The following is a 25,243-nucleotide window of genomic DNA, read 5'->3' as shown; positions in this document are numbered from 1 at the left end:
GTACTAAACACCAGGGCACTAAACACCAGGGCACTAAACACCAGGGCACTAAACACTAGGGTACTAAACACCAGGGCATTAAACACCAGGGCACTAAACACCAGGGCACTAAACACCAGGGCACTAAACAACAGGGCACTAAACAACAGGGCACTAAACAACAGGGCACTAAACACTGGGGCACTAAACACTGGGGCACTAAACACTAGGGTACTAAACACCAGGGCACTAAACACTAGGGTACTAAACACCAGGGTAGTAAACACCGGGGCACTAAACACCAGGGCACTAAACACCAGGGCACTAAACACCAGGGCTCTAAACACCAGGGTACTAAACACCAGGGTACTAAACACCAAGGTACTAAACACCAGGGCACTAAACACTAGGGTACTAAACACCAGGGCACTAAACACCAGGGCACTAAACACCAGGGCACTAAACAATGGGGTACTAAACACCAGGGCACTAAACACTAGGGTACTAAACACTAGGGTACTAAACACCAGGGCACTAAACACCAGGGCACTAAACACCAGGGTACTAAACATTAGGGTACTAAACACCAGGGTACTAAACACCAAGGTACTAAACACCAGGGCACTAAACACTAGGGTACTAAACACCAGGGTACTAAACACCAGGGCACTAAACACTAGGGCACTAAACACCAGGGCACTAAACACCAGGGCACTAAACACCAGGGCACTAAACACTAGGATACTAAACACTAGGGTACTAAACACTAGGGCACTAAACACTAGGGTACTAAACACTAGGGCACTAAACACTAGGGTACTAAACACCAGGGCACTAAACACCAATCAGCACAGGTGTTGTAAGGTGGTATAACAAATGTGTTATATATCCTGTATCTCCTCAATTATTTTTTTGGAAGGGGGTGGTGGTGTTCACATTTCAAGATTTAGGGCCAATCAATGTAATTCATGTTCCATGTATGTGTGTTGCTGGAGAGAGGACGAAGAAGTACTGCAGCAGCCTCTCGCTCTGAACAAGCAGTGCTGCAGGCACAGAGAGCATTAATCTGAAACAACAACAAAAAGTGCATGTACTTTATTTTCCTGAATGTAATTTCCTGAGATGAGGATTACTTAAAAAAGGTGTATATTTAACATGTTGGTCATTGATCAATTTGAATGAACAACACCACCATGACAAATGGTTTGGTTGAACAACAAGATGACGAAATGTGATCCTGGATGATTCGAAATACTTCTTTGCCCTCAAACAACAACCACAGAAGAGAAAGACGTCCTGCATGCAAGGCATGCAACCACCATGTTAATCATGAACAAGCTCCCACACTCATAAAATGTTGTCAAATCCATGGTGATAATACTGGGGTTATGCTGATGTGTTTGTCATGCAAAACTGAATGACTGGACTGTTGTGTACCAAGCTAAAGGCAATACTAGGCTTCCTTCCTGCCTCCAGGGTCGAGATAAGACTATTTATTTATACTAGTCTCTGCTAAAAAAAACCCATCCCATTATTACTTTGAATCTACACTATACTTAAACAAATTAAACTATAATTCATTTGTGCAATTTGGAAATCATTAGTTAGAATAAATATTGATACAAATTATAAATTAAAGATGCATCTGCTGCCTATCACTTTATCTGGTAGTTTTAAAGCCAACTTGGCAGATAAGATTTTTAATTACAATTTACTATGAACATTTTTTTATGTTTTTTTATTTTTATGAACACGTGCCGGCTGGAGTAATAGAAATAACTCCAAATCATTCATTTTAAATTGTCTATCATCTCCGAACGATTGCGTTTTTGTCGTTCTAATAATATTTTTGGTTGGGTGACACAAAGAGAATTTTGTTAGGCTCATGGATGGGCTTTGTATAGTGCAATACACTCCAATCCGCACTACCCAGCGGTTCTCGCACTAGCTCTAGTCCGTGTTTTCCAACGTCCCCTATCTGCCCCAGCTGACTGGCAGTACTTGTTTACTGGTGGATAGACACAGAAAGAGACGAAAAGGGGGGAACCTGAAAGAGGTACCGTTTACGGGGATCGAAGTTTTTCCACACTTCGAAGCTATGAGCTGGAAGCGGCGAATATTATTTGTTTAATGGCTAAAAGTAACGTTCGCTGTATCACGTTTATTGTTTATGGGTGTTTTCATTTTTGTCGTGGCGTGACTGAAGGAGTTCAGAGGAAGGTCGTTGAAAAAGCTATCCGCGTTTTTTCCTTTTCCTGCATGAATCCAAATGAGTTCCTGGGGATGTGTTCATGTTTTTATTCGCACGTCTTAAAAGGTGGTCTTGCTGTGATACTGCGAAGAAGGGGAAATACTTGGGAGGTGCATGAACCACTCAATCAGCGACCTGTGGATTACAGCAAGATAGCCAACTCGATCCCATTACTATAACTAGTTCATGTTAGCTAGTTGGGTTATTGGGTTGATAGACATTCGGCTAAAACAACTGGGGATTTTTTTTTGGAAAGAAGAGGACACATATTTCGACATTACTAAGCATTTAAACATTTTTTTTGCTTTATTATATGAAAATACGGTCTCTGAGCGTTTTACCAAAAGCACGACCGCCCATAGCTAATTCCATGTATTTTCAACATTGTAACCTCTTTTGTCGTGGAATGAGCCCGTAGTTAGTATCCCGACGTGTTCCTCTTTACTAGTTTAGTTTGCACTGTGGGATTTATTTTTCTCGAATCGGAAGACTTTTTATATAGAACAGATGAAAGTGACCTATCCCTTATAATTGTGGAGAAAATGAAGCTTTTTATTCGCAAATGTATCGCCAGAACCCAAGATCACGTTATTTAGTGGTCATTTGTTTCAGGGATAATCAAAAATCACCAAAATTAGCTGGGAAGATATCAAGATAACGTTACAACCACATTGGACCCCCCCCCGGCCCCTTTTGAAGGGGGGCTAACTGGACTAGTTCTCGTCTCTCTCTTTTTTTTGAATATTTGTTTGTTTTCATTTCTTAGAAACACATTTTTTAAAACAAACTTTGGATATCTTCAAAACAACCCCCACGTTTTTGGATGCACTAAAAATAAGAGAAAACAATCGAAGTCACAATGCGGCTTGGGACCTCAGCGGCTGTTTTGGTTACTTTTATCTACATGGTGTGTCATGGTGGGCTAACACATGGAGAAAGTAAGTACAGCTATATTCTAAATGCAATACTGGTTAATGATTCATGTGACTCACTCTCTACACACCACCCATCCTACCATCATTGTAGGCACCGAATTTCATGTGTTTGTTATTCCCATGGAAAAAAAATAGGTTTTAATTTAAATGAGGGATTCAATGCAGTGGTCACTGAAACAATATGATTGTTTGACCATTTTACCATGAGATTTTTGCCTAAATTATAGTAAACACATTTGCGTCCCATGGTGTTTTTACAAATATTTGTTAGCAAAGTTATTAAAGAATAGCCACGGCCACTCTTAAAATATATTATTGAGGCCTGTCATGGATGCGTCAACCCGAGGGCCAGATTAGCTCCTGATATGGACTAGGGTGGTCTGTTGCAGAACATCTAAACAGGAAATTGTATAATTCGCTTGCACGCGTAGGCCCCTTCATGGCGACTTGCTACGCACACTCACGTTGTAGCTGGAAATGTAAACACATTTAGCCAACGTTATGAAGGTCCATGAAATCACCATAAACGCAGGATTAATAACAAACACTATGCCCATCTCTCAGAAGAAATGCCTGAAATAATGTTCATATTCACACGCTCACCATGTGTCGGACAATTACTGTGAGTGTGAGGATGTTTACTATGGAGGAAACAAAACAAGATTCCAGGCACCCTTTAACTATATCTCTTGTTTTATGATACACTTTGTTTGAAAAACGAGGCGTATCTTGGTGGCATGTGCAACCATTACATTTTTAAAGTATACAGGCTCTATCCTTTTAGCTTTATTGCAGCAGAAAAATATAGAACCCACTCTCTGTAGTGCCTTCATAGCTGTCGTACGTTTTCCCTGTGTATTGATCCAAACCTTTTCAGCTCAGGATTCAATACATTTCTCACAGCATACCGTATATTTATGTCACTATAATCCTGTCCTTTAATGCAGTCTTTTGGGCTTTAGTCCATGCCTGTAGTTAAGTGGGCTCCCGTATTTGGCACACTCGGTCTAAGGCACTGCATCTCAGTGCTGGAGGCGTCACTATAGACCCTGGTTCGATTCCAGACCGTATCTCAACCAGCCGTGATTGGGAGACCCATAGGGCGATGCACAATTGGCCCAGCGTTGTTAGCGTTTTGGCCGGGGGTAGGCCGTGATTGTAAATAAGAATTTGTTCTTTACTGGCTCGCCTAGTTAAATAAATGTTATTTCAACATGTTTTTTTTATTTATTTTTTTAAAAATCTGTGACAAGTGACACGTTGTTGTTTCATCCTAAAGATGGCATAGTTTGAATATTGAACTGCAGGATAAAAACAATATATCGAACTGCTCAACTATGTAATTACAATAAGAAGAAACAAAACGTTACAACTGTTGCTGTTGTATTTAGGCTGTATTTAAGGTTACTTACTACCTTTGCTCTGCGAACTTGGCCTACTTTATAATGTAAAGAGGCTGGCTAATGGCTAACTGTACTCCGAGCTTCACTGGAACTATTTCATTTTAAACATCTGAAGTCACCAGAATAATACATGTTTGTAAAAAAAAAAACATACACAGGCACACCATATTAGGTGGATTACCAGACAACCGTGAAATAAGTGTGGTCAAATGTACCATTCCATTCAGTAGATGTTATTAGCATGACTCGGAGCCATGCACAATTATGATGACATGGTACAAGATAAAGTGCCTCACCAGACTCCCCCCCCCCCCCCCCCCCCCTACATATTTTCCCCAAAAGTTTTCTAGTAAAATTGAATATTTCCTAGATAAGTGTATCTGAAGTAGCTATTTTTAGTCTTGGCTGTGGTATTGTTTTTTGTTGTTGTGCTACACCCAAAATGTAACCTCATGAAAATATCTAACTTACAATCTTTACACATTTCTCTATAGCTATCTGTTACACCCTGGTATGTTGATTTGAAACAAAAAACATGTTCATGGACATTTTAGCTAGCTTGCTGTGGCTAACAATTTTGTCCTGGGAGATAAAACATTGGGTTGTTGGGTTGTTAATCTACCTCGACTGAATGTTGTCCTCTTGTTGCTGGGTATTTGTCGAACTTTGACCTGGAGTCCTATCAGCTTCAGTGTCATAACCCTAACCCTTTGACCCGGAGTCATACAAAATTGGGTTTTCTCTACTAGGACGATTAATCCATAGATAAATGGGAGAATCATAGTTTTAACTTTGATTAATCTTTTGTTCATTTTTCATCACTCACGTGGGTTTATATGCTTGTGAAAACCAATGAGTAGATGGGGGGGGGGGGGGGGGGGGTGGGTGGGTTGGTTGGTCATCGTAAATAGATCCAAGTTTTATTTTAGCTTATCAGCAACGCAGGTGTTCATTGACACTGCAGTGTAATTAAATGATTGAATAATGTACCGTAAACCGCACTCAACATGGCCAGTCTGGTTTCCCTGTTCCAGCGATGCTCTGTTTGCTTCTCCGCAAGGCCGAGACATAAATACTAACATATCCACTTTAGAACATTCTAGAACATAAGAGTCCATTTGTTAACATTAGGCTAGTAGGGATTACTGTGATGGCCCAATGAAGGGAACACATCTCAATGTCTCTCTTTTTATATTTAGATAAACTTAAAGCTCACACACACGATTGTCAAACGTTTGCCTGCCCGACAGTACTTAGCACATCTTAACAGAGTGTCGGCAGTCAAATCTCTTTTGTGTTCACACAGCAAAGACCTTGGAAGTCGTCAGTCACTTCTTAAAATACTCCAAACCAGAAGGTGGCAGTAGCGTTGTTTGGCAATGCATATCCATGCGTATTGCTTATGGTCTAGAGTCTAAGCAATCTCTGTTAATTTAGTTGATAACAGCCAGGTGGCCACAGCTAGATAACAACAAAGAAACCATTTAATTCATTCTCCATTATCTCATACTGACAGTGCCAGCCCATAGCCAAATGTTTAGACAGCTAGCTAACGTTAGGGACACTGCACTAACAATGGCAGCTCTTCCATGGAAGCTATCTAATCCATTGTGATTGAATTATAACGTCAATACTAGCAACAGTGGTTAACTATCTTGGATGAAGTCTTTTTGTTGTTGTGTCTGTGTACAGCTAGCTATATTGTGTATATGAAGTGTGACTGGCTCATCCGTGGATGTATGGGGAAAATGCTATTCCCCCCCCCCCCTTTTTATTTGTTTGAGGTTCATGCTCTCTGATTGGTTCAAAGTCAAGTTGTTGGGCCACAGACGAGCATTGCGATAGCTACAAACCTATCGGGTCGTCACACATCAGGTACCGCTTTTGTTCTAGCATGAGAAGGAACCGCCTCTCACTGTGATTGAGTACCTATCGGCAGTCTTGGTGTGTCTCATGCTTAGGTTATGTCAAGCATTTGGCTAGTAAGGATCTCTCTGCTGATCCAACAAAGCATCTGACAAGTAGTCTCTAACTTTTAGTCTTCTCTGTTTTACTGTTGCGCCCTCTTTCTTTCTGTGTTACAACCAAACCGGGGACAGTTGGGGTGTATCTGCTATTTGACAAAAACCTCATCCCATTACTGTTGTCTCACTTTAAACTGCTCCATAGTTCAAAGGATATTTTTTTCTGGGTATTTTACACATGTATGCAGAGAAAACGGCTTCTTCTGCAGAGAGGGGCCCTGCTAGAGGACGGCTGCTATCTCTTTCTGGGGGGTTGGCGCATATGTCAAGGGCTGTTTTGTTCCTGATTGACTGAATTCTGTGGGAAGTGACCATATTTGGCATTAAATGTAAAAAAAAAGAAACACAAAAAAAACAGTACAAAATAGCTGGATGTTTTGAGCTGTAGTTGCATGTATATTACTGTAGTCTATATTGTCATTTGTCTCATAATTCTGATGCAGAAGAGATTGTGTATCGATATCTAAACCACACCGAGGTGCATAAGGGTCTGAACGATAACACAATATAGTGTGTTTTTCTGGCGCAATATGCTGCTGTTGATTGTGTCTGTTTGTCACACAGGACACGTTAGGTATGGAGGAGATGGAACACTACCATAGAGTCTCTATCCACGAAGCAACCGCTGTCTCGCTGCTGTGTAACGGAAAGAAAAACTAGTTGTGTAACACCTGCCTGGTCCCTTTCTTGTTCTTCTCAGACTTGTGAGTGAATCTCTGTAGGAAGTGGTGGTGCGGGGGGGGGGGGGATATTCCAGAGCATCAGCTCGTCACTCACAACCCCAAGCCCCATAAAGTGAATCATTCCATGAACCAACCAATTAATTCATAGTATGTGCTCATAGTTTAATTTTATTTTATTCAGGTGACCACAACAAAATTGTCTTTTAAAAAAAAATGTCTCTCCATTTTGTAGAGTTAACTAATAGTCTTGGATAGGAAATTGGGAATCCCCTCCCCCTTTATAAAAACACTCCATAGAAACACGGTGTTAAACAGTGACTGACGCCTTTGGTGAACGGCTGAACAAAGAACTAGGAAAGGAGGGTCATTTGATTCGCTCTGGGAACCGAAGGCAGTGTGTCTATTGTTTTTTTTGTGTTGACTCTCCCGTGGCCCCTGTTTGGGAACCTCAGGCACATATTTTCCCACAATGTTGTGCGTGTGGAATGTGTTTTTGAAGTGGGCCACCCTGTAGGTAGACCACAGCCTGATGTCTGCAGGTTTGGCTCTCTGCTGTGCTGACCTTTTTCCGGGCCATGGATCTCGACATTGGTGATCTAGCATGTGAACAGCATGTCCTTGCCTGGGAGTCTCCGAGGTGGGCCTTTCTCTCTGGCTTCTCTGGGTCTGGGGTGTCCTGTCTATCTATGCCCACTCCTCCATGTTCTTGAATAACAGGCTACCCGTGTAGGAACATGCATGGGTATTACGAAGCAAGTAAAGAATTGTGCCCCAGGATATTTTCTTTGGCCCGTTTCTCTGATTCGTAGTGGTAGGAAATGTGAGCTGTGAAAAACATTTATTTGTGACAGGGGAAAACGTGTTGTAGCAGCCTATGGTCTGGATGTGGAAGGAGAACGGGAGGTTCAGCTGTTTTCATAAAGGGAAACCTTAAATCATCACGTTCAGTTGTTGGCCCTCCTCATGGTCGATGTGATGTTGACAGCCTCACTGGAGGGAACACAAAATGGTCGCCACTCACCAAAACATGGGTAGTGGCTGTACCTAGGCTACATATGGTCATTTTCTGTAGCTAAACAGTCTGTCTGATCACATTCAGCCACATTTATTTTATACAAACACATAGTGTAATAAATTATTATAAATAAGCAGTGATCATGCATTTACTTTGTTTACTTAGCTACAGTTTATGAACGAAAGCCCGAGCCATTGTTTTGCCTGAATAGTTGCGTTTTCCCTGAACCTGTTTTGATTCTATATAAGTAGCCTAATTGTGTGGCGTAAAGTCTATTAGATTATTACAGGCAAATGCAACAGATGGAAATCTAACAAAGGCAATAGCCTAACATGCTGCCCAAACCGCCTGTGTTGCGTCCGGTGCAAAATATATGTACACATGAACGTTTTTTTTCAATAATTTCACAGAAACGGCTTGTTTGCGACAACGGGTGTCTGCGCAGAACTCGGTTCTATTTTAGACGTTTGACACACTGCAAGTCCCTCATCTCCCATCCACTCAATGTTTTTTTTAAATATTTTTTTTATGAGCATATACCCATGTGGATGATTGACAGATGAACGAGGTCCAGCCTTCTAGTCCAGTTGGTTGCCATGCCAACCTCCATATAAAATCCACAGAAGAAGAATGAACGGGGAGAATAACTGACTAGGTTTCCACTGTGGATTAATTGTCTGTGTAGAGAACACATTATTATTATTATTATTATTATTATTATTATTATTACATCATTATTTTGTGACTCCGTGTAAAAATTCTACAAAGGTCCTGAAAAAAAAAAAATACAAAGAAATATGACCATACGTGTTTCAGGTAAAATGACAACCTCACGTTTATCTCCCAGGACACCAGCAGGCCGACTGTGCATGAATATTTCATGTGTATTTCATGCTGCTGCTACCTCCTCTGTTTATCGTATATGCATAGTCACTTTAACTATACATTCATGTACATCAATAGGGCCGACCAATCAGTGCTCCCGCACATTGGCTAACCCGGGCTATCTGCATTGTGTCCCACCACCCCCTCTTTTACACTACTGCTACTCTCTGTTTATCATATATGCATAGTCCCTTTAACCATATCTACATGTACATACTACCTCAATCAGCCTGACTAACCAGTGGTCTGTATGTAGCCTCGCTACTGTATATAGCTTGTCGTTTTATTTAACTTATTGTTCACCTAACACCTTTTTTGCACTATTAGTTAGAGCCTGTAAGTAAGCATTTCACTGTAAGGTCTACCTACACCTGTTGTATTCAGCATTTCACTGTAAGGTCTACCTACACCTGTTGTATTCAGCATTTCACTGTAAGGTCTACTACACCTGTTGTATTCAGCATTTCACTGTAAGGTCTACTACACCTGTTGTATTCAGCATTTCACTGTAAGGTCTACCTACACCTGTTGTATTCAGCAATTCACTGTAAGGTCTACTACACCTGTTGTATTCAGCATTTCACTGTAAGGTCTACTACACCTGTTGTATTCAGCATTTCACTGTAAGGTCTACTACACCTGTTGTATTCAGCATTTCACTGTGAGGTCTACTACTACACCTGTTGTATTCAGCATTTCACTGTCAGGTCTACTACACCTGTTGTATTCAGCATTTCACTGTAAGGTGTACTACACCTGTTGTATTCAGCATTTCACTGTAAGGTGTACTACACCTGTTGTATTCAGCATTTCACTGTAAGGTGTACTACACCTGTTGTATTCAGCATTTCACTGTAAGGTCTACTACACCTGTTGTATTCAGCATTTCACTGTAAGGTCTACTACACCTGTTGTATTCAGCATTTCATTGTAAGGTCTACTACACCTATTGTATTCAGCATTTCATTGTAAGGTCTACTACACCTGTTGTATTCAGCATTTCACTGTAAGGTCTACCTACACCTGTTGTATTCGGCGCACGTGACAAATAAACGTTGATTTGTTTAGACCTAGGGCTGTTGTGGTGACCGTATTACCACCACCACCGCCGGCGGTCACAAGTCATGACCGCAGTCAAATTCCACGTGACCGTTTCCACGGTAACTAGGCTTCTTTTTCAAATCATCATCCTCCCATACCTCATGTACTCTAGCCCATAGGCCTACAGGTTTTGTGTCACAAATAGTCTTAAAATTAAACACATTTATTCTGCTTTTACAATCCGTGTAGAGCCTAACTGGCGTACATAACTGGCGCGTGAGTTCCAAGTCGGGGGAAGATCATTTTCACAACAAAAAATGCACCTTTTTTTTTTAAATAAAGCATTACTTAATTCCATTTGCAGTCACTTTTTTGAGAAAGGTGTTTCCCCCCGCTAATTGATTACAATTAGCCTACTGCAGCGTGCACATTGTTGCACGTATAATGTGAAGAACTATTAGGCCATCAACCTTTTTAAGCTAAACGTTGCTCTGATCTGCTGCATCAGCCTCATTTGTTTTTAAATTATATATTTTTTTAATGCAAATTATTGTATTAATCTAGGATCTGTCGCGTTCCACAACTGTCCCAGACTATGTTTGGAATATTTATTTCTCACACAGAAGGATTTAAACTTTCGTACAAGTAAACGTGGACAGTTCTTTTAACCTCTTCAGTATGAGACTTGGAATTTGAAAAGGGCGCGTGCAGTTGCGTCCTCAGCGTGTCTTCACTTGTAGCCTACTTCGGAACCTAGATTCCCGCGAGAAGGACCCTGTCACTTGACAGGCATTGGCTAATAAGAATTGAGAGATCTGTGAGAGGTGCAACGGAACACGGTCATTGGCAACCGGGAGAATGGAATTATAATTATTATATTTAGCCGAAGGGCATAACGGGCACTGGCCGCAAGCCATGATTTTTTTTTTTAGGAGGCATTATGACCACACAAAGGGGATGCCACTGGGAAATTCAAGGACTGTGCCCGTTTTAAAATTTTAGCGGTCTTTTAAGCATTCTAGTACAATTAAATAGTTAACACACACAGACGCAGCGGTCTAAAGCACTGCATCTCAGTGCAAGAGGCATCACTACAGTCCCTGGTTTGAATCCAGGCTGTATCACATCCGGCTGAGATCGGGAGTCCCATAGGGCGGTGCACAATTGGTCCAGGTTTGGCTGGGGTAGGCCGTCATTGTAAATAAGAATTTGTTCTTAACTGACTTGCCCAGTTAAATAAAGGTTACACACACCACACTGACAAATAAGTTTTTTTGTTGGTATTTACGTATGTCCCCATTTCCAGTAAAACATAATCAAAACCTATTTCTTTCATTTACTCGCTGTGCTGTTTCATTGTTCAGTTGTTTCCTTCTCAACCAGGATTTCTATGGAACGCCCTTTGGGGTCTCTGCTATGGAACGCCCTTTGGGGTCTCTGCTATGGAACGCCCTTTGGGGTCTCTGCTGTGGAACGCCCTTTGGGGTCTCTGCTGTGGAACGCCCTCTGGGGTCTCTGCTGTGGAACGCCCTCTGGGGTCTCTGCTATGGAACGCCCTTTGGGGTCTCTGCTATGGAACGCCCTTTGGGGTCTCTGCTATGGAACGCCCTTTGGGGTCTCTGCTGTGGAACGCCCTCTGGGGTCTCTGCTGTGGAACGCCCTTTGGGGTCTCTGCTATGGAACGCCCTTTGGGGTCTCTGCTATGGAACGCCCTTTGGGGTCTCTGCTATGGAATGCCCTTTGGGGTCTTTGTGTCAAAAAAGATACAGTAGCACTGTCGAAGCTGTATAAAAAAATTAAGAAAAAAGTCTGCAAACCCCGGCCACAAACAATGTGTTCACAATACCGCGTTGGCATTAAAGCACCATTCGACTTGGTGCTAGCTAGGTACCAAGCTAATGCTAACTACTCCAGAAGTTGCAGTTGAACGACCAGACAGCAAAAGCCAACATCACCCACAACAGAGAACGGTTGTTTGTCAAGGGCAAGGAATTCCATTATCTTGGCTTTAATGGATTTCGCCTTTTGAGTTGTCTCGCGGAAATGTTGTTACTCTTTCAAATGACTGCTGGACTTGTTGGCTGCTCGATCCACACAGCAGACATTGTGGGCCAAGTTAGGAATGCTGTGTTGCACGTGTCGCGCAACATTTTTCCGTGGCGTTATTATGTTATGTACCTACGTTATGTAGGTAGGCACGTCAGCTTTCACATCAGTTTTGCACATCGGTGTTACACTAGACATCGGCCGATGAAAGGAATAACAAATCCAGTTGTTTGTGCCGTCCGTTTCAGGAAAGTACCTGCGTAATTGCGCACCCAGCTCACTCAGGTGCTTCGCTATATCACATTTGACATTGTAAGCTTGTTCATTTGCACACAATGATGGAAAGACCTGTGTGTTGTCCTTGTTAATGCAGACAGAAAAGAGCGCCTTCTTAATCATCGCCTCAGTTTTGTCCCGCACATTGAATATAATTGCGGAGAGTCCCTGTAATCCTAGATTCAGATCATTCAGGCCAGAAAAAAACATCACCCAGATAGGCCAATCATGTGAGAAACTTGTCATCATGCAAGCAGTCAGACAAGTGAATTATATAATTGCATAATGCAGAAAATACACGAGAGTTCAGGGGCCTTGCTTTAACGAAGTTAACCATTTTCACTGTGGTCTCCAAAATGTCTTTCAAGCTGTCAGGCATTCCCTTGGCAGCAAGAGCCTCTCTGGATGCTGCAGTGTACCCAAGTGGCGTCGGGAGCAACAGCTTGCAAGCGCGTTACCCCTCTACTTTGTCTCCGTCATGGCTTTTGCGCCATCAGTACAGACGCCAACACATCCTGACCACCAAAGTCCATTTGATGTCACAAAGCTGTCCAGTACTTTAAAAATATCCTCTCCTGTTGTCCTGGTTTCCAGTGGTTTGCAGAAGAGGACGTCTTCCTTAATTGACCCCCCCATAAACGTAACGGACATATACCAGGAGCTGTGCCAGGCCCGCCACGTCTGTTGGCTCATCCAGCTGTAACGCATATAATTCATTGGCTTGTATGCGAAGCAGTAATTGTTTCAAAACATTCCCTGCCATCTCACTGATGAGTTGTGAAACAGTGTAGTTTGATGAAGACATTGTCTGTATAGGTTGTTTTTGCCTTTTCCCCCAGCATTGTCCAGCCATATCCACGGCAGCAGGAAGAACTAAGTCCTCCACAATAGTATGGGGCTTGCCTGTCCTAGCCACTCAGTAGCTCACCATATAAGACACTTCTAGCCCCTTCTTATTAATGGTATCTGTTGATTTTATACATGTCTTACTACTGGAAAGACATCTCTATTCTCGCTCAACAAACTCCCTTGGCTTATTTATCAAATTGTCATGTTTCTAAATGTCCGAGAGAGTAACGCTTAATGTGATTGGGAGAGTAACGCTTAATGTGATTGGATGAGTATCGCTTAATGTGATTGGATGAGTACCGCTTAATGTGATTGGATGTTAATTATTTGACAAGGCTACCTGTATTTGTTATTGTGTTGTTATTTCGCTGAACACTAGATGGCTTAATTAGATTTTTGGCAGTGAAACGAGGCTACTCAGGAGAGGGAAAAAAAACTTACCCAAAATGTATAGCCCAATAGGAAAATATAAATGTACTGTTTGAAAAAGTTAACTTAAAAAAAAATATATATATATATATTTTTTTTTTTAAATAAAATATTTTTATGTGAATCACATTTTTATTTTGCGTACTCCCGGCTGCATTGCCCCAGTTTGGGAATGCCTGGTTTAGGCTATATTAAATGGATTTATTAGACTGTTTAAATTGTTGATGTTCCGGAGGTCTGCGTCAGTGTCTTGTAGGCTACGCGTGGAAGCCAGGAGATGCTAAATGTGTTTATGTTAATTAACGGTCAATTACCGTGAGACCGGCAGTTGATAATCTTGATAATCACCGGCTGACACAATGTAAGGACCACCACCACCCTATTTCGCCGTGTCCGCAAATTAATATAGTTGGTTCACAGTTGGTATTTTAACCTGCGTGTCATGAACGAGTCTGGGTGGGGGGTGCACACAATGGCGCGTTCGGAGCCACTTGGTCATCATGTAATAATCGCAAGGGTTGTGAAGTTAAGGACTTCCTTGTCCTTCGACTGTGTTTATGGGGGAAATAGTATATTAGTGTATTGTAAAGTAAATTAACTGTTCAGTCCTCTTCCTAAATCTTTCTTGTTTTGGGTCTCTAATTCTTGCGTTCTCTCTAATTACCCATTTCAACTCCTCCCATCTCGTAGTCAAAATGTATGATTTTTGTTTGTGTGTGTTTAAAAGCGAGACCTTCCTCTCGCGCTCCGTGTCCACTTAATGATCAGCCCTGAGAAGGAAAAACACAAGCTTCCCTTTTGAGTCCTGCTATACATCACTGACAGCAACCGTTTGGTTGTGAGGAGGAAAACCAAAACATCCCCATGTTGTCTGTTCAGTGGGAGTGTAGGCCTAGTTTCCCCTACCTCTCCCCTAATATTTTAGGGCTCCCTTGGTCTCAATGGGACTTTCAGCTAAAATAAAGTTTTTTTTAGTAAAATAAAAGTTTATGTAATTATTTTGTCAAATTAATGGATTCCTTCCCTGGCTTTTCTTAAGTTTGTTGTGAATTATGTTGTCATGGAAATATGATGTTATGTCTGACTTAGTGGTGTCATTGATGCCTTCCTTCCTTCACAAGTCTGGGGATTCCTAGATAGGAAAGTGTGCCTTTTTATCTAAGGCCATAATCACTGCATTGAAATGCGGTTGGAAAAGGGAATCCCACACACAGCCCCGTTACGCCATCCTAGAACAATCTGAGATGTGCCTGTTGCTTTTTCTATATGCCCTGTTTTTAACTGTCAATGACTTCACACTATAAAATCCAAGTTAAGCCAAGCTTGTAATGCCGAGCCGGGTTGGAAGCCCTTTTGGCAGACAAGGCTGAGGGCAAAACAAGGCTGGGGGGGGGGGGGGGGGGGTTGGCGGCATGGTAGCTGGGGGGGCATGGTAGCTGGGGTGGGGTATTTTGAGGTCTGTCATATGACTGAAAAGTGGACCTTTGCCTCACTGCAGCCCTACTCTGTTGTTAACCACTGCAGGCCCTGCTCTGTTGTTAACCACTGCAGGCCCTGCTCTGTTGTTAACCACTGCAGGCCCTGCTCTGTTGTTAACCACTGCAGCCCTACTCTGTTGTTAACCACTGCAGGCCTGACTGCTGTGTGCTGCTGCTGATGGGAGAGGAGGAAGGGTTGATCATGGCAGTGAAAATTATAAATGAACATGGATAATTAATACAATTAGGACAATTGTAGAAGTCAATGGGCTGTGTAATAATGATATGTTGCCTGAGTTGTGAAGATAATGCTTGATTAGGGCATTGAATGAGTGAATTAATTCCTTATTAAAAAAAACAACAACAAAGGCTCATCTTAAAAGTCAGAACTCATGTTTGAGATCCAATAAGTCAATATAAAATAAAATGTCTTAAATAACTCACAACATTTTGTTTGTGTATGTAGGGTCCTATAAAATCAGTTTTTTTCACCATTTTTTTTTTCAGGGTTTTGAACTCAATCTCTCTTTTTTTTTTTTGTAGAACCTAAAATGTTTTTTCTTCTCCCAAGTCCACAACAATGCTTCAACCACATCAGGAGTCTGGGGGAAAAATGGATGCCATTTTAGATTTTTGGGTGTAGTTACCCTTTTTTTAACGTGACTGTACAGCAGTTAAAGACAATCGTTTGCTAAACGAATGGCCACTGGATTGATGCAAATAATCATGATATTGTTCTGCCAGGTCTACTTGGTAGTTAGCATTTCATTGCGAAGGGTTTTGGGGTAGTCTTTCCATCTACCAGGAGAAGGTTGTCATTAGCATCATCGCTAACGGCTATACAACGATTAAGCGCACGCACGGCAAACACGGACGAGAGCATTCCTGAGCCGTTTTAAGAAAGTTGCAGGAAAAATACAAATCACTAACCAGGTTTTCAATCCAACATTTTTACGAGAGTAAACTACATGTCGGATAAAAAGGAAATGTCACGACAAGCCTGATGGAAACAGCAAATTTGTCGGAAAAATTTCCTTAATGTTGCTTGACAAGGTTGTGTTTTGTAAAATGAATTGTGAGAAATGGTGGTAGAAACTTAAGCGCAAATATTGGTATAAATAACCATTATCATATTGAAGTAAACTTGGATTCATGGAAACCATGGAGTTTATTAGTCTACCGATGAAATAAGTTATGATGCACTTCACAGGGTGGTGAAACTGCACGGTGATGAACTTTTGATTCTCCCTTTCAAAGGTCAAAGGTCTTATTCTGGTGACATGGATGATTGATGCTTGGCTACAGTTTGACATTTAAAAAAAAATCTCATGTAGGCTGAACCCAGACTGTATCTGCATGCTGTTGGGTGGGAGCGTACCTGCCAATACCAGAGGGGGCACATTTTGCTATATAACGCCAATTTGTTTTGGACAACCATTTAGTAGAGTTGTAAAATGTAATGGAACCCCATTTTTAACCTCTTAAAGTTATATTTTTATGTGCGCTACGTCATTAATCAGACTTTTATCCACAACAAGTTTATTTGATAAACACATCTCTGGTGGGGAAAAATGTGCATATTTTATTTAAGCATATTTTTGAATATTCACATTAAAATCTGTCTCCGATTGGATGTAAACCTAGCACCTGATGCATTTTGTTCATATCTTATGATTTATCTTGGGCACTTAAATGTGTTTTTAAAAATACATCTAGTTGATTTTTCTACTGAGTTTGGTTTTAATGTCTGGATTCCGTCTGCAACACAGATTTTTATAGGGCCGTATCTATGTAGCCTATGTCTCCTGATGGTAGTGTAATTAGATAAACCCACTGCTCTTGGTCTCTCCCATACACCCTTCTCAACCCGTTTCCCTCTCCTCTCTTGTCGGTTTCCTGATACAGTGATGTATATTCCTCAGCACCGGCTCACCCAGACCCTCAAGTGCTTGGTCATAAAATCTGTATGATACTATTCTGTCATTTAAACCTTTCAACGGAGTTAAGAGGGCAATTTGTTTTATTTTGTGGCTGAATAAATGTATATGTGTATATATATAAATATAAATGTTGTACCTCCTTTTGTTTCTCCTTTTAGTAAATATGGTTAGGATGACTTTTGAAAAATGATGTGACCGGAGGAGTGTAGGTCAGAATAAATAGCTTCATTACGCTATGATGATTAATTGATTCGTTTTGAAAGAGCGATGGGTCAGAAATCAACCGATCAAACTGGAATGCTAAGTGTCGTTTAAAAAATGTTTTCCCAGATTAATCTATCTTAGAGAGAAAATATATTTTTAAAGTTTTGGTTTTTGTCTACTTATGTTTTTTTTTGGTTTGAAGTAAAACATGTTTTTGGGGCCTTTTTATTTAACTGCGGATAATATCCATGTTTTTTAAAATAATTTGTGGCCCTGCCTGCACACTTCAATTTCAGTTATTTGCATAGGTGGAGTAGTTTGACACTAAAAAAAATAGTTCTACTTGATCTTCAGTTTCCCTTTTAATTAAGAGAAAGAGTTAAATAAAGTGATGTCATTCTAGAAAACAGAACAGACACAGCTCAGATCCTTCGGGAGGTGAATATACACCAGGTTTACACACGGAGTTTACACATGGAGTTTACACTCGGAGTTTACACTCGGAGTTTACACACAGAGTTTACACACGCTTCAACTGGAGGCCCCTCATTGGTGGGTTGCTCCATGTGGAGAAGAACACAGGTATGCTAATTGTTTTCAGGTCACCTGTGTGCCCGCCCTACAGTAGTTATAACTGTGTGTTTGTTTACCACGTTAACTGTTCAGAGTTTGAGTTAAGGGTGTTTTTTAAGAATTGTCTGCTTTGTCAGTGACCTTGTCACTTGTCTGCTTGTCTTGCTGCACGCTTCATTGATCTTTGTCTTGGTCAGGTTGTTATTGTGAAATACAATGTGTTCTCAAGGACTTACCTGGTTAAATAGAGACAAATGCACGGAGAGGTCTTAAAGGGGCAACCAGCAGTTGCTATATCCATGGACGGATAAATTATATGTAACCCTTGAATCTTGAAGAATACAACTGGTAAATGCCAGAATACAACTGGTAAATGCCAGAATACAACTGGTAAATGCCTCTTGAGTTTAGTTCAATTGTCGCACCCAATTGGAACCCAAAATTTTAAAAGCCTGTTCAACATTTGTAAACAAACACTAGTTTGAACCATGTTTTGGGGCAATATAAGTTTTGATATCATGGAGGGTCAATCCTTACACCCATAGCTCTATGAATTTGAGAGTGGTGACATTTCTCCAGCCCCATCCCTCAGCTTTTCACTTTACCAGGGGAGTCCCCCCTTTATTGTAAATTTTCCCCCTACTGCTTATTGCCGCTTTAAGTAAAAATAATGTATTTGCTTATATATATATATATATCTTTATTTTTTTGAGCAGTGTAACACTTAAACGACACAATGTAACTCCAAGTCAATCACACTTCTGTGAAATCAAACTGTCCACTTAGGAAGCAACACTGATTGACAATACATTTCACATGCTGTTGTGCAAATGGAATAGACAACAGGTGGAAATTATAACAGGTGGCAATTAGCAAGACACCCCCTATAAAGGAGTGGTTCTGCAGGTGGTGACCACAGACCACTTCTCAGTTCCTATGCTTCCTGGCTGATGTTTTGGTCACTTTTGAATGCTGGCGGTGCTTTCACTCTAGTGGTAGCATGAGACGGAGTCTACAACCCACACAAGTGGCTCAAGTAGTGCAGCTCATCCAGGATGGCACATCAATGCGAGCTGTGGCAAGAAGGTTTGCTGTGTCTGTCAGCGTAGTGTCCAGAGCATGGAGGCGCTACCAGGAGACAGGCCAGTACATCAGGAGACGTGGAGGAGGCCGTAGGAGGGCAACAACCCAGCAGCAGGACCTCTACCTCCGCCTTTGTGCAAGGAGTAGCAGGAGGAGCACTGCCAGAGCCCTGCAAAATGACCTCCAGCAGGCCACAAATGTGCATGTGTCTGCTCAAACGGTCAGAAACAGACTCCATGAGGGTGGTATGAGGGCCTGACGTCCACAGGTGGGGGTTGTGCTTACAGCCCAGCACCGTGCAGGACGTTTGGCATTTGCCAGAGAACACCAAGATTGGCAAATTCGCCACTGGCGCTCTGTGCTCTTCACAGATGAAAGCAGGTTCACACTGAGCACGTGACAGACGTGACAGTGTCTGGAGACGCCGTGGAGAACGTTCTGCTGCCTGCAACATCCTCCAGCATGACCGGTTTGGCAGTGGGTCAGTCATGGTGTGGGGTGGCATTTCTTTGGGGGACCGCACAGCCCTCCATGTGTTCGCCAGAGGTAGCCTGACTGCCATTAGGTACCGAGATGAGATCCTCAGACCCCTTGTGAGACCATATGCTGGTGCGGTTGGCCCTGGGTTCCTCCTAATGCAAGACAATGCTAGACCTCATGTGGCTGGAGTGTCAGCAGTTCCTGCAAGAGGAAGGCATTGATGCTATGGACTGGCCCGCCCGTTCCCCAGACTTGAATCCAATTGAGCACATCTGGGATATTATGTCTCACTCCATCCACCAACGCCATGTTGCACCACAGACTGTCCAGGAGTTGGCGGATGCTTTAGTCCAGGTCTGGGAGGAGATCCCTCAGGAGACCATCCGCCACCTCATCAGGAGCATGCCCAGGCGTTGTAGGGAGGTCATACAGGCACGTGGAGGCCACACACACTACTGAGCCTCATTTTGACTTGTTTTAAGGACATCAGCCTGTAGTGTGGTTTTCCACTTTAATTTTGAGTGTCACTCCAAATCCAGACCTCCATGGGTTGATCAATTTGATTTCCATTGATCATTTTTGTGTGATTTTGTTGTCAGCACATTCAACTATGTAAAGAAAAAAGTATTTAATAAGAATATTTCATTCATTCAGATCTAGGATGTGTTTTTTTAGTGTTCCCTTTATTTTTTTGAGCAATGTATTTAGTTTAATTCTAAACCTGGGATAGTATATTATATATATATATATATATATATATATACTATCCCAGGTTTAGAATTAAACTAAATACATTGCTCAAAAAAATAATATATATATATATATTATTATTATTGTTGTATATTATTTGTGTATATATATATTATTTATATATATATTTTTTATATTTATATATATATTTATTTATTTATTATTTTTTTTATTTTATTTTTTTCAACTACCTGGACCTGGTTTATAAAACGGCAGTGAGACATGCTTTCGCCAAATGGATGTACTCTGTATTTACTGCTCTGCTGACTGACTGACTGGCTGGCTGACTGGCTGGCTGGCTGGCTAGCTCAACTCTACTGTATGGGGGATGTTCCCCTGGTGCAACTCATTATTAGGAAGGTGTTGTTAATATTTGGTATAGTCCGTGTGTAATCCTCCCTCCCTCCCTCTTTTCTTCTACCCTCTCCCCTTTCTCCACATTTAGCTCTCCCTCCCTCTTTTTATGGGGGGTGAGAGGGTTCACTCTCATCCAGTGATTTGTTTTTCTCACACTGCAGATGCACCCACGCACGCACACGCACCCACACACACGCACCCATACACACGCATGCACACACACACACGCATACACACGCACACACACGCACCCATACGCACACGCACCCATACACACGCACACGCACCCATACACACACACACGCACACGTACCCATACACACACACACGCACACGTACCCACACACACGCACACGCACACACGCACACGCACCCATACACACACACACGCACACACACGCACAATCACCCATACACACACACACACGCACACTCACCCATACACACACACACACACACACGCACACGCACCCATGCACACGCACACGCACCCATACACACGCACACGCACCCATACACACGCACACGCACCCATACACACGCACACGCACCCATACACGCACACGCACCCATACACGCACACGCACACCCATACACACACACACACACACACACCCATACACACACACACACACACACCCATACACACACACACCCATACACACACACACACACACCCATACACACACCCATACACACACACATCCATACACACACACACACACACACCAAGGTTTCCGTTATGAAAATTTTCATGTATGTATGTATGTGTGTGTGTGTGTGTGTGTGTGTATGTGTGTATATGTATGTGTACCAGTCACCCATAATGCATTGGGTGCATAACCCATTAGGGTATCCACCCACGCAGCCAGCACCATCAATAACCGAGGGATATTGGCCAAATGAACCACATTTACATGTCCTTTAACAGCCTGTTGACACTTCCGTGTGCTTCGATGTGCAGCATATGCACAACTTTCTAACCTATTGTTTTAAATTATTATATTTTTTTTACTTAAACTATTGTCTACTTCACGGTTCTGCTGTCATAGATTTTTTTCAATGAAGACTAGCTTAGGCCCCAGAGAGAGAACGAGATGCTGGTGGTAAAAGCTACAATAGAGAGAGACACGTGTACAGAAGGAGGCTAATTTGTACATTTCCGATCAGAATATTTTTGGGGGGATGTAAAGATAAGCATTTATATTGTTTGATTTATCGTATAGGAGTAGCTGGTAGGCGTAAAACCTTCTTCCTCACCTCAAGTTCAATAATCCAGGCTGCATCACATCAGGCCGCGACTGGGAGTCCCATAGGGTGGCGCACAATTGGCCCAGCGTCGTTTGGGTTTGGCCAGGGTAGGCCGTCATTGTAAATAAGAATTTGTTCTTATTAACTGACTTGCCTAGTTAAAATGAATATAAACTGTCATAGTCAGTTGGTGCACCGGTGTGCACTGCCTTCACCACCATAGGTTCTGCCGCATAACAGGTTAATAGCACCAGTTTCAACGTCAACAGTGAAGAGACGACTCCGGGATGCTGGCCTTCGAGGAAGAGTTGCAGAGAAAAAGCAATTTCTCAGACTGGCCAATAAAAATAAAAGATTAAGATGGGCAGAAGAACACAGGCGCTGGACAGAGGAACTCTGCTTAGAAGGCCAGCATCCTGGAGTCGCCTCTTCACTGTTGACGTTGAGACTGGTGTTTTGCGGGTACTATTTAATGAAGCTGCCAGTTGAGGACTTGTGAGGTGTCTGTTTCTCAAACTAGACATTCTAATGCACATGTCGTGTTGCTCAGTTGTGCACCGGGGCCTCCCACTCCTCTTTCTATTCTGGTTAGGGCCAGTTTGTGCTGTTCTGTGAAGGGAGTAGTGCACAGCGTTGTACGAGATCTTCAGTTTCTTGTCAACTTCTCACATGGAATAGCCTTCATTTCTAAGAACAAGAATAGACCGACGAGTTTCAGAAGATAGTTCTTTGTTTTTGGCAGTTTTGAGCCTGTAATCGAACCCACAAATGTTGATGCTCCAGATACTCAACTAGTCTAAAGAAGGCCAGTTTTATTGTTTCTTTAATCAGGACAACAGTTTTCAGCTGTGCTAACATAATTGCAAAAGGGGTTTCTAATGATCAATTAGCCTTTTAAAATTATAAACTTGGATTAGCTAACACAACGTGCCATTGGAACACAAGACTGATGGTTGCTGCCTCTGTACGCCTATGTAGATATTCCATTAAAAAATCTGCCGTTTCCAGCTACAATAGTCATTTACAACATTAACAATGTCTACATTGTATTTCTGATCAATGTGATGTTATTTTAATGGACAAAAAATGTGCTTTTCTTTAAAAAAAACAAGGACATTTCTAAGTGACCCCAATCTTTTGAACGCTAGTGTGTGTGTCATATTCACAGTGCTTTTATTAAAAATAGACTACTGAGATGGTATTGAAGAAATAAGCTGTTTAATCTTTGATAAAAAAATATTTAAATGTGCAACCTTATCCAGTGACTGTCAAACATTTTGGGTAGACAATTATGCTGTATATTTTACTGTGGAAAATAGGGCTCCAGAATGTTTACATATAAAAAAAATATTCAATGGATATTATTTTGCCTGCATCTTTGTGTTATAATATCATAGCCTCATTTATTTGGGGCTTATTCACCACCCGAGGAAGTGGAAACTCGCATTAGCTCGATCGCTACCTCTGCTACCCACTGCTAATAGCCATGTGTTATTTTAACAGGACATTCAATGTCCCAAAAAAACTTTTCAGTTATGGCCTATGCACATTACGTATTCTCTTTTTAAAAGCCATTTCAAATATCTTGTTTGTAAAATAGTTGCTTTTGAGGTTGAGAAAGAAAAGGTAAACTATAAAAAAAACAGTGAACATCCTCTCTCCGTCTCTGACAACAGGATAGCTGTGTTTTCCCCACAATTTTAAATTGTTATACGATCTCCATTGTTTTTTTGTTTTTTTTACCCCCTAGGAAAGGAGAGTGGCTTGCTAGACACAGCAGCAGGCCCCAGAGAAACCGGTACAGGCAGACCTTTTCATTACAGGAATCATGAGGATAATGTACTTTTAATGATTTGACCAAATGGTTTGACCAAATGGTTTTGGCTTCCTAAAAAGTAATGGGATGTTTTGAGTGAGGTGCAACTCTCACCAATGCGACCCAATAATTTATATATTTTTCAAACTCGCACAGCCAAGTCAAAAGGGTTGCAAAATGCGACTAAATGGAGCCCTGCCGTTGTAGTCTTTTCACTGTAGGCATACTCAAACGAAAGTTAAACTTCACTGCCAACGGAAACCCTGACACGCGCACACAGTCTGCTCACATCTGCTAATCCCAGTCTGTATGTGGTGGGAAAGCCGGCTCTTTCATCGAGTTTAAAGGTGGGAACGCCATTGTTGTGCCACCTTTTTTCCCCTCTCTTTTGTTAGTCTCTCCAGCTGTCGTGATGCTTTAGTATGTACATTTGCACGTAATGAGGGAACGGACACTTACACACTGTGTGTGTGTGTGTGTGTGTGTGTTAAATGGTTGTCTACAGACTGATTGGGCTGGGCAGCTACACTTTATTTGTCTTAAAATTAATGGGCTAAGATTTGTTTCTATGGTGATCCTGCTGCATCTCTCTGGTTTCTATGGTAATCTTGCTGCCCTATGGTAATCCTGTTGCCTCTGTTGGTTTCTATGGTAATCCTGCTGTCTCTCTCTCTGTTGGTTTCTATGGTAATCCTGCTGTCTCTCTCTCTGTTGGTTTCTATGGTAATCCTGCTGCCTCTCTCTCTGTTGGTTTCTATGGTAATCCTGCTGCTTCTCTCTGTTGGTTTCTATGGTAATCCTGCTGCCTCTCCTCTCTCTGTTGGTTTCTATGGTAATCCTGCTGCCTCTCCTCTGTTGGTTTCTATGGTAATCCTGCTGTCTCTCTCTCTGTTGGTTTCTATGGTAATCCTGCTGCCTCTCTCTCTGTTGGTTTCTATGGTAATCCTGCTGCCTCTCCTCTGTTGGTTTCTATGGTAATCCTGCTGCCTCTCCTCTGTTGGTTTCTATGGTAATTCTGCTCCCTCTCTCTGTTGGCCATTTCCCCCTCTCCATGCTCTTCAGGGCCTAACATCTGCCACCTGCGGGTAGATTTTGTCATTGGCTGCAGTATCTTTTTTATATATTTTTTAATTGAACCTTTATTTAACTAGGCAAGTCAGTTAATAACAAATTCTTATTTACAATGACGGCCTACCAAAAGTCCTCCTGCTGGGACAGAGGCTTGGGATTTAAAACAAAAAAACAAATAAGAATATAACTATAGGACAAAACACACATCACAACGAGAGACAACACTACGTAAAGAGAGACCTAAGACGACAACATGACAGCCTCACAACATGGTAGCAACACAAAACAGGGTACAAACATTATTGGGTACATACAACAGCACAAAGGGCAAGAAGGTAGAGACAACAATACATCACACAAAGCAGCCACAACTGTCAGTAAGAGTGTCCATGATTGAGTCTTTGAATGAAGAGATTGAGACAAA

General features: G+C 41.8%; 1 protein-coding gene across 2 annotated transcripts in view; it reads left to right on the top strand.

The window, feature by feature from the left end:
* The first annotated feature begins 1,969 nt into the window (after window positions 1–1,969).
* The window catches only part of insrb (insulin receptor b), a 182,239-nt gene continuing 158,965 nt past the window's right edge, over window positions 1,970–25,243 (top strand). For both annotated transcript variants that reach the window (XM_036978849.1, XM_036978848.1), the window contains exon 1: window positions 1,970–3,168. In XM_036978849.1, the coding sequence (XP_036834744.1) occupies window positions 3,090–3,168 (79 nt within the window). In that variant the 5' untranslated portion in view covers window positions 1,970–3,089. The remainder of the gene's footprint in view (window positions 3,169–25,243) is intronic.

Source organism: Oncorhynchus mykiss, chromosome 5 (assembly GCF_013265735.2).
Source record: "Oncorhynchus mykiss isolate Arlee chromosome 5, USDA_OmykA_1.1, whole genome shotgun sequence".
Classification (NCBI taxonomy): Eukaryota; Metazoa; Chordata; class Actinopteri; order Salmoniformes; family Salmonidae; genus Oncorhynchus; species Oncorhynchus mykiss.
This window is presented reverse-complemented; position numbering and strand designations above follow the sequence as displayed.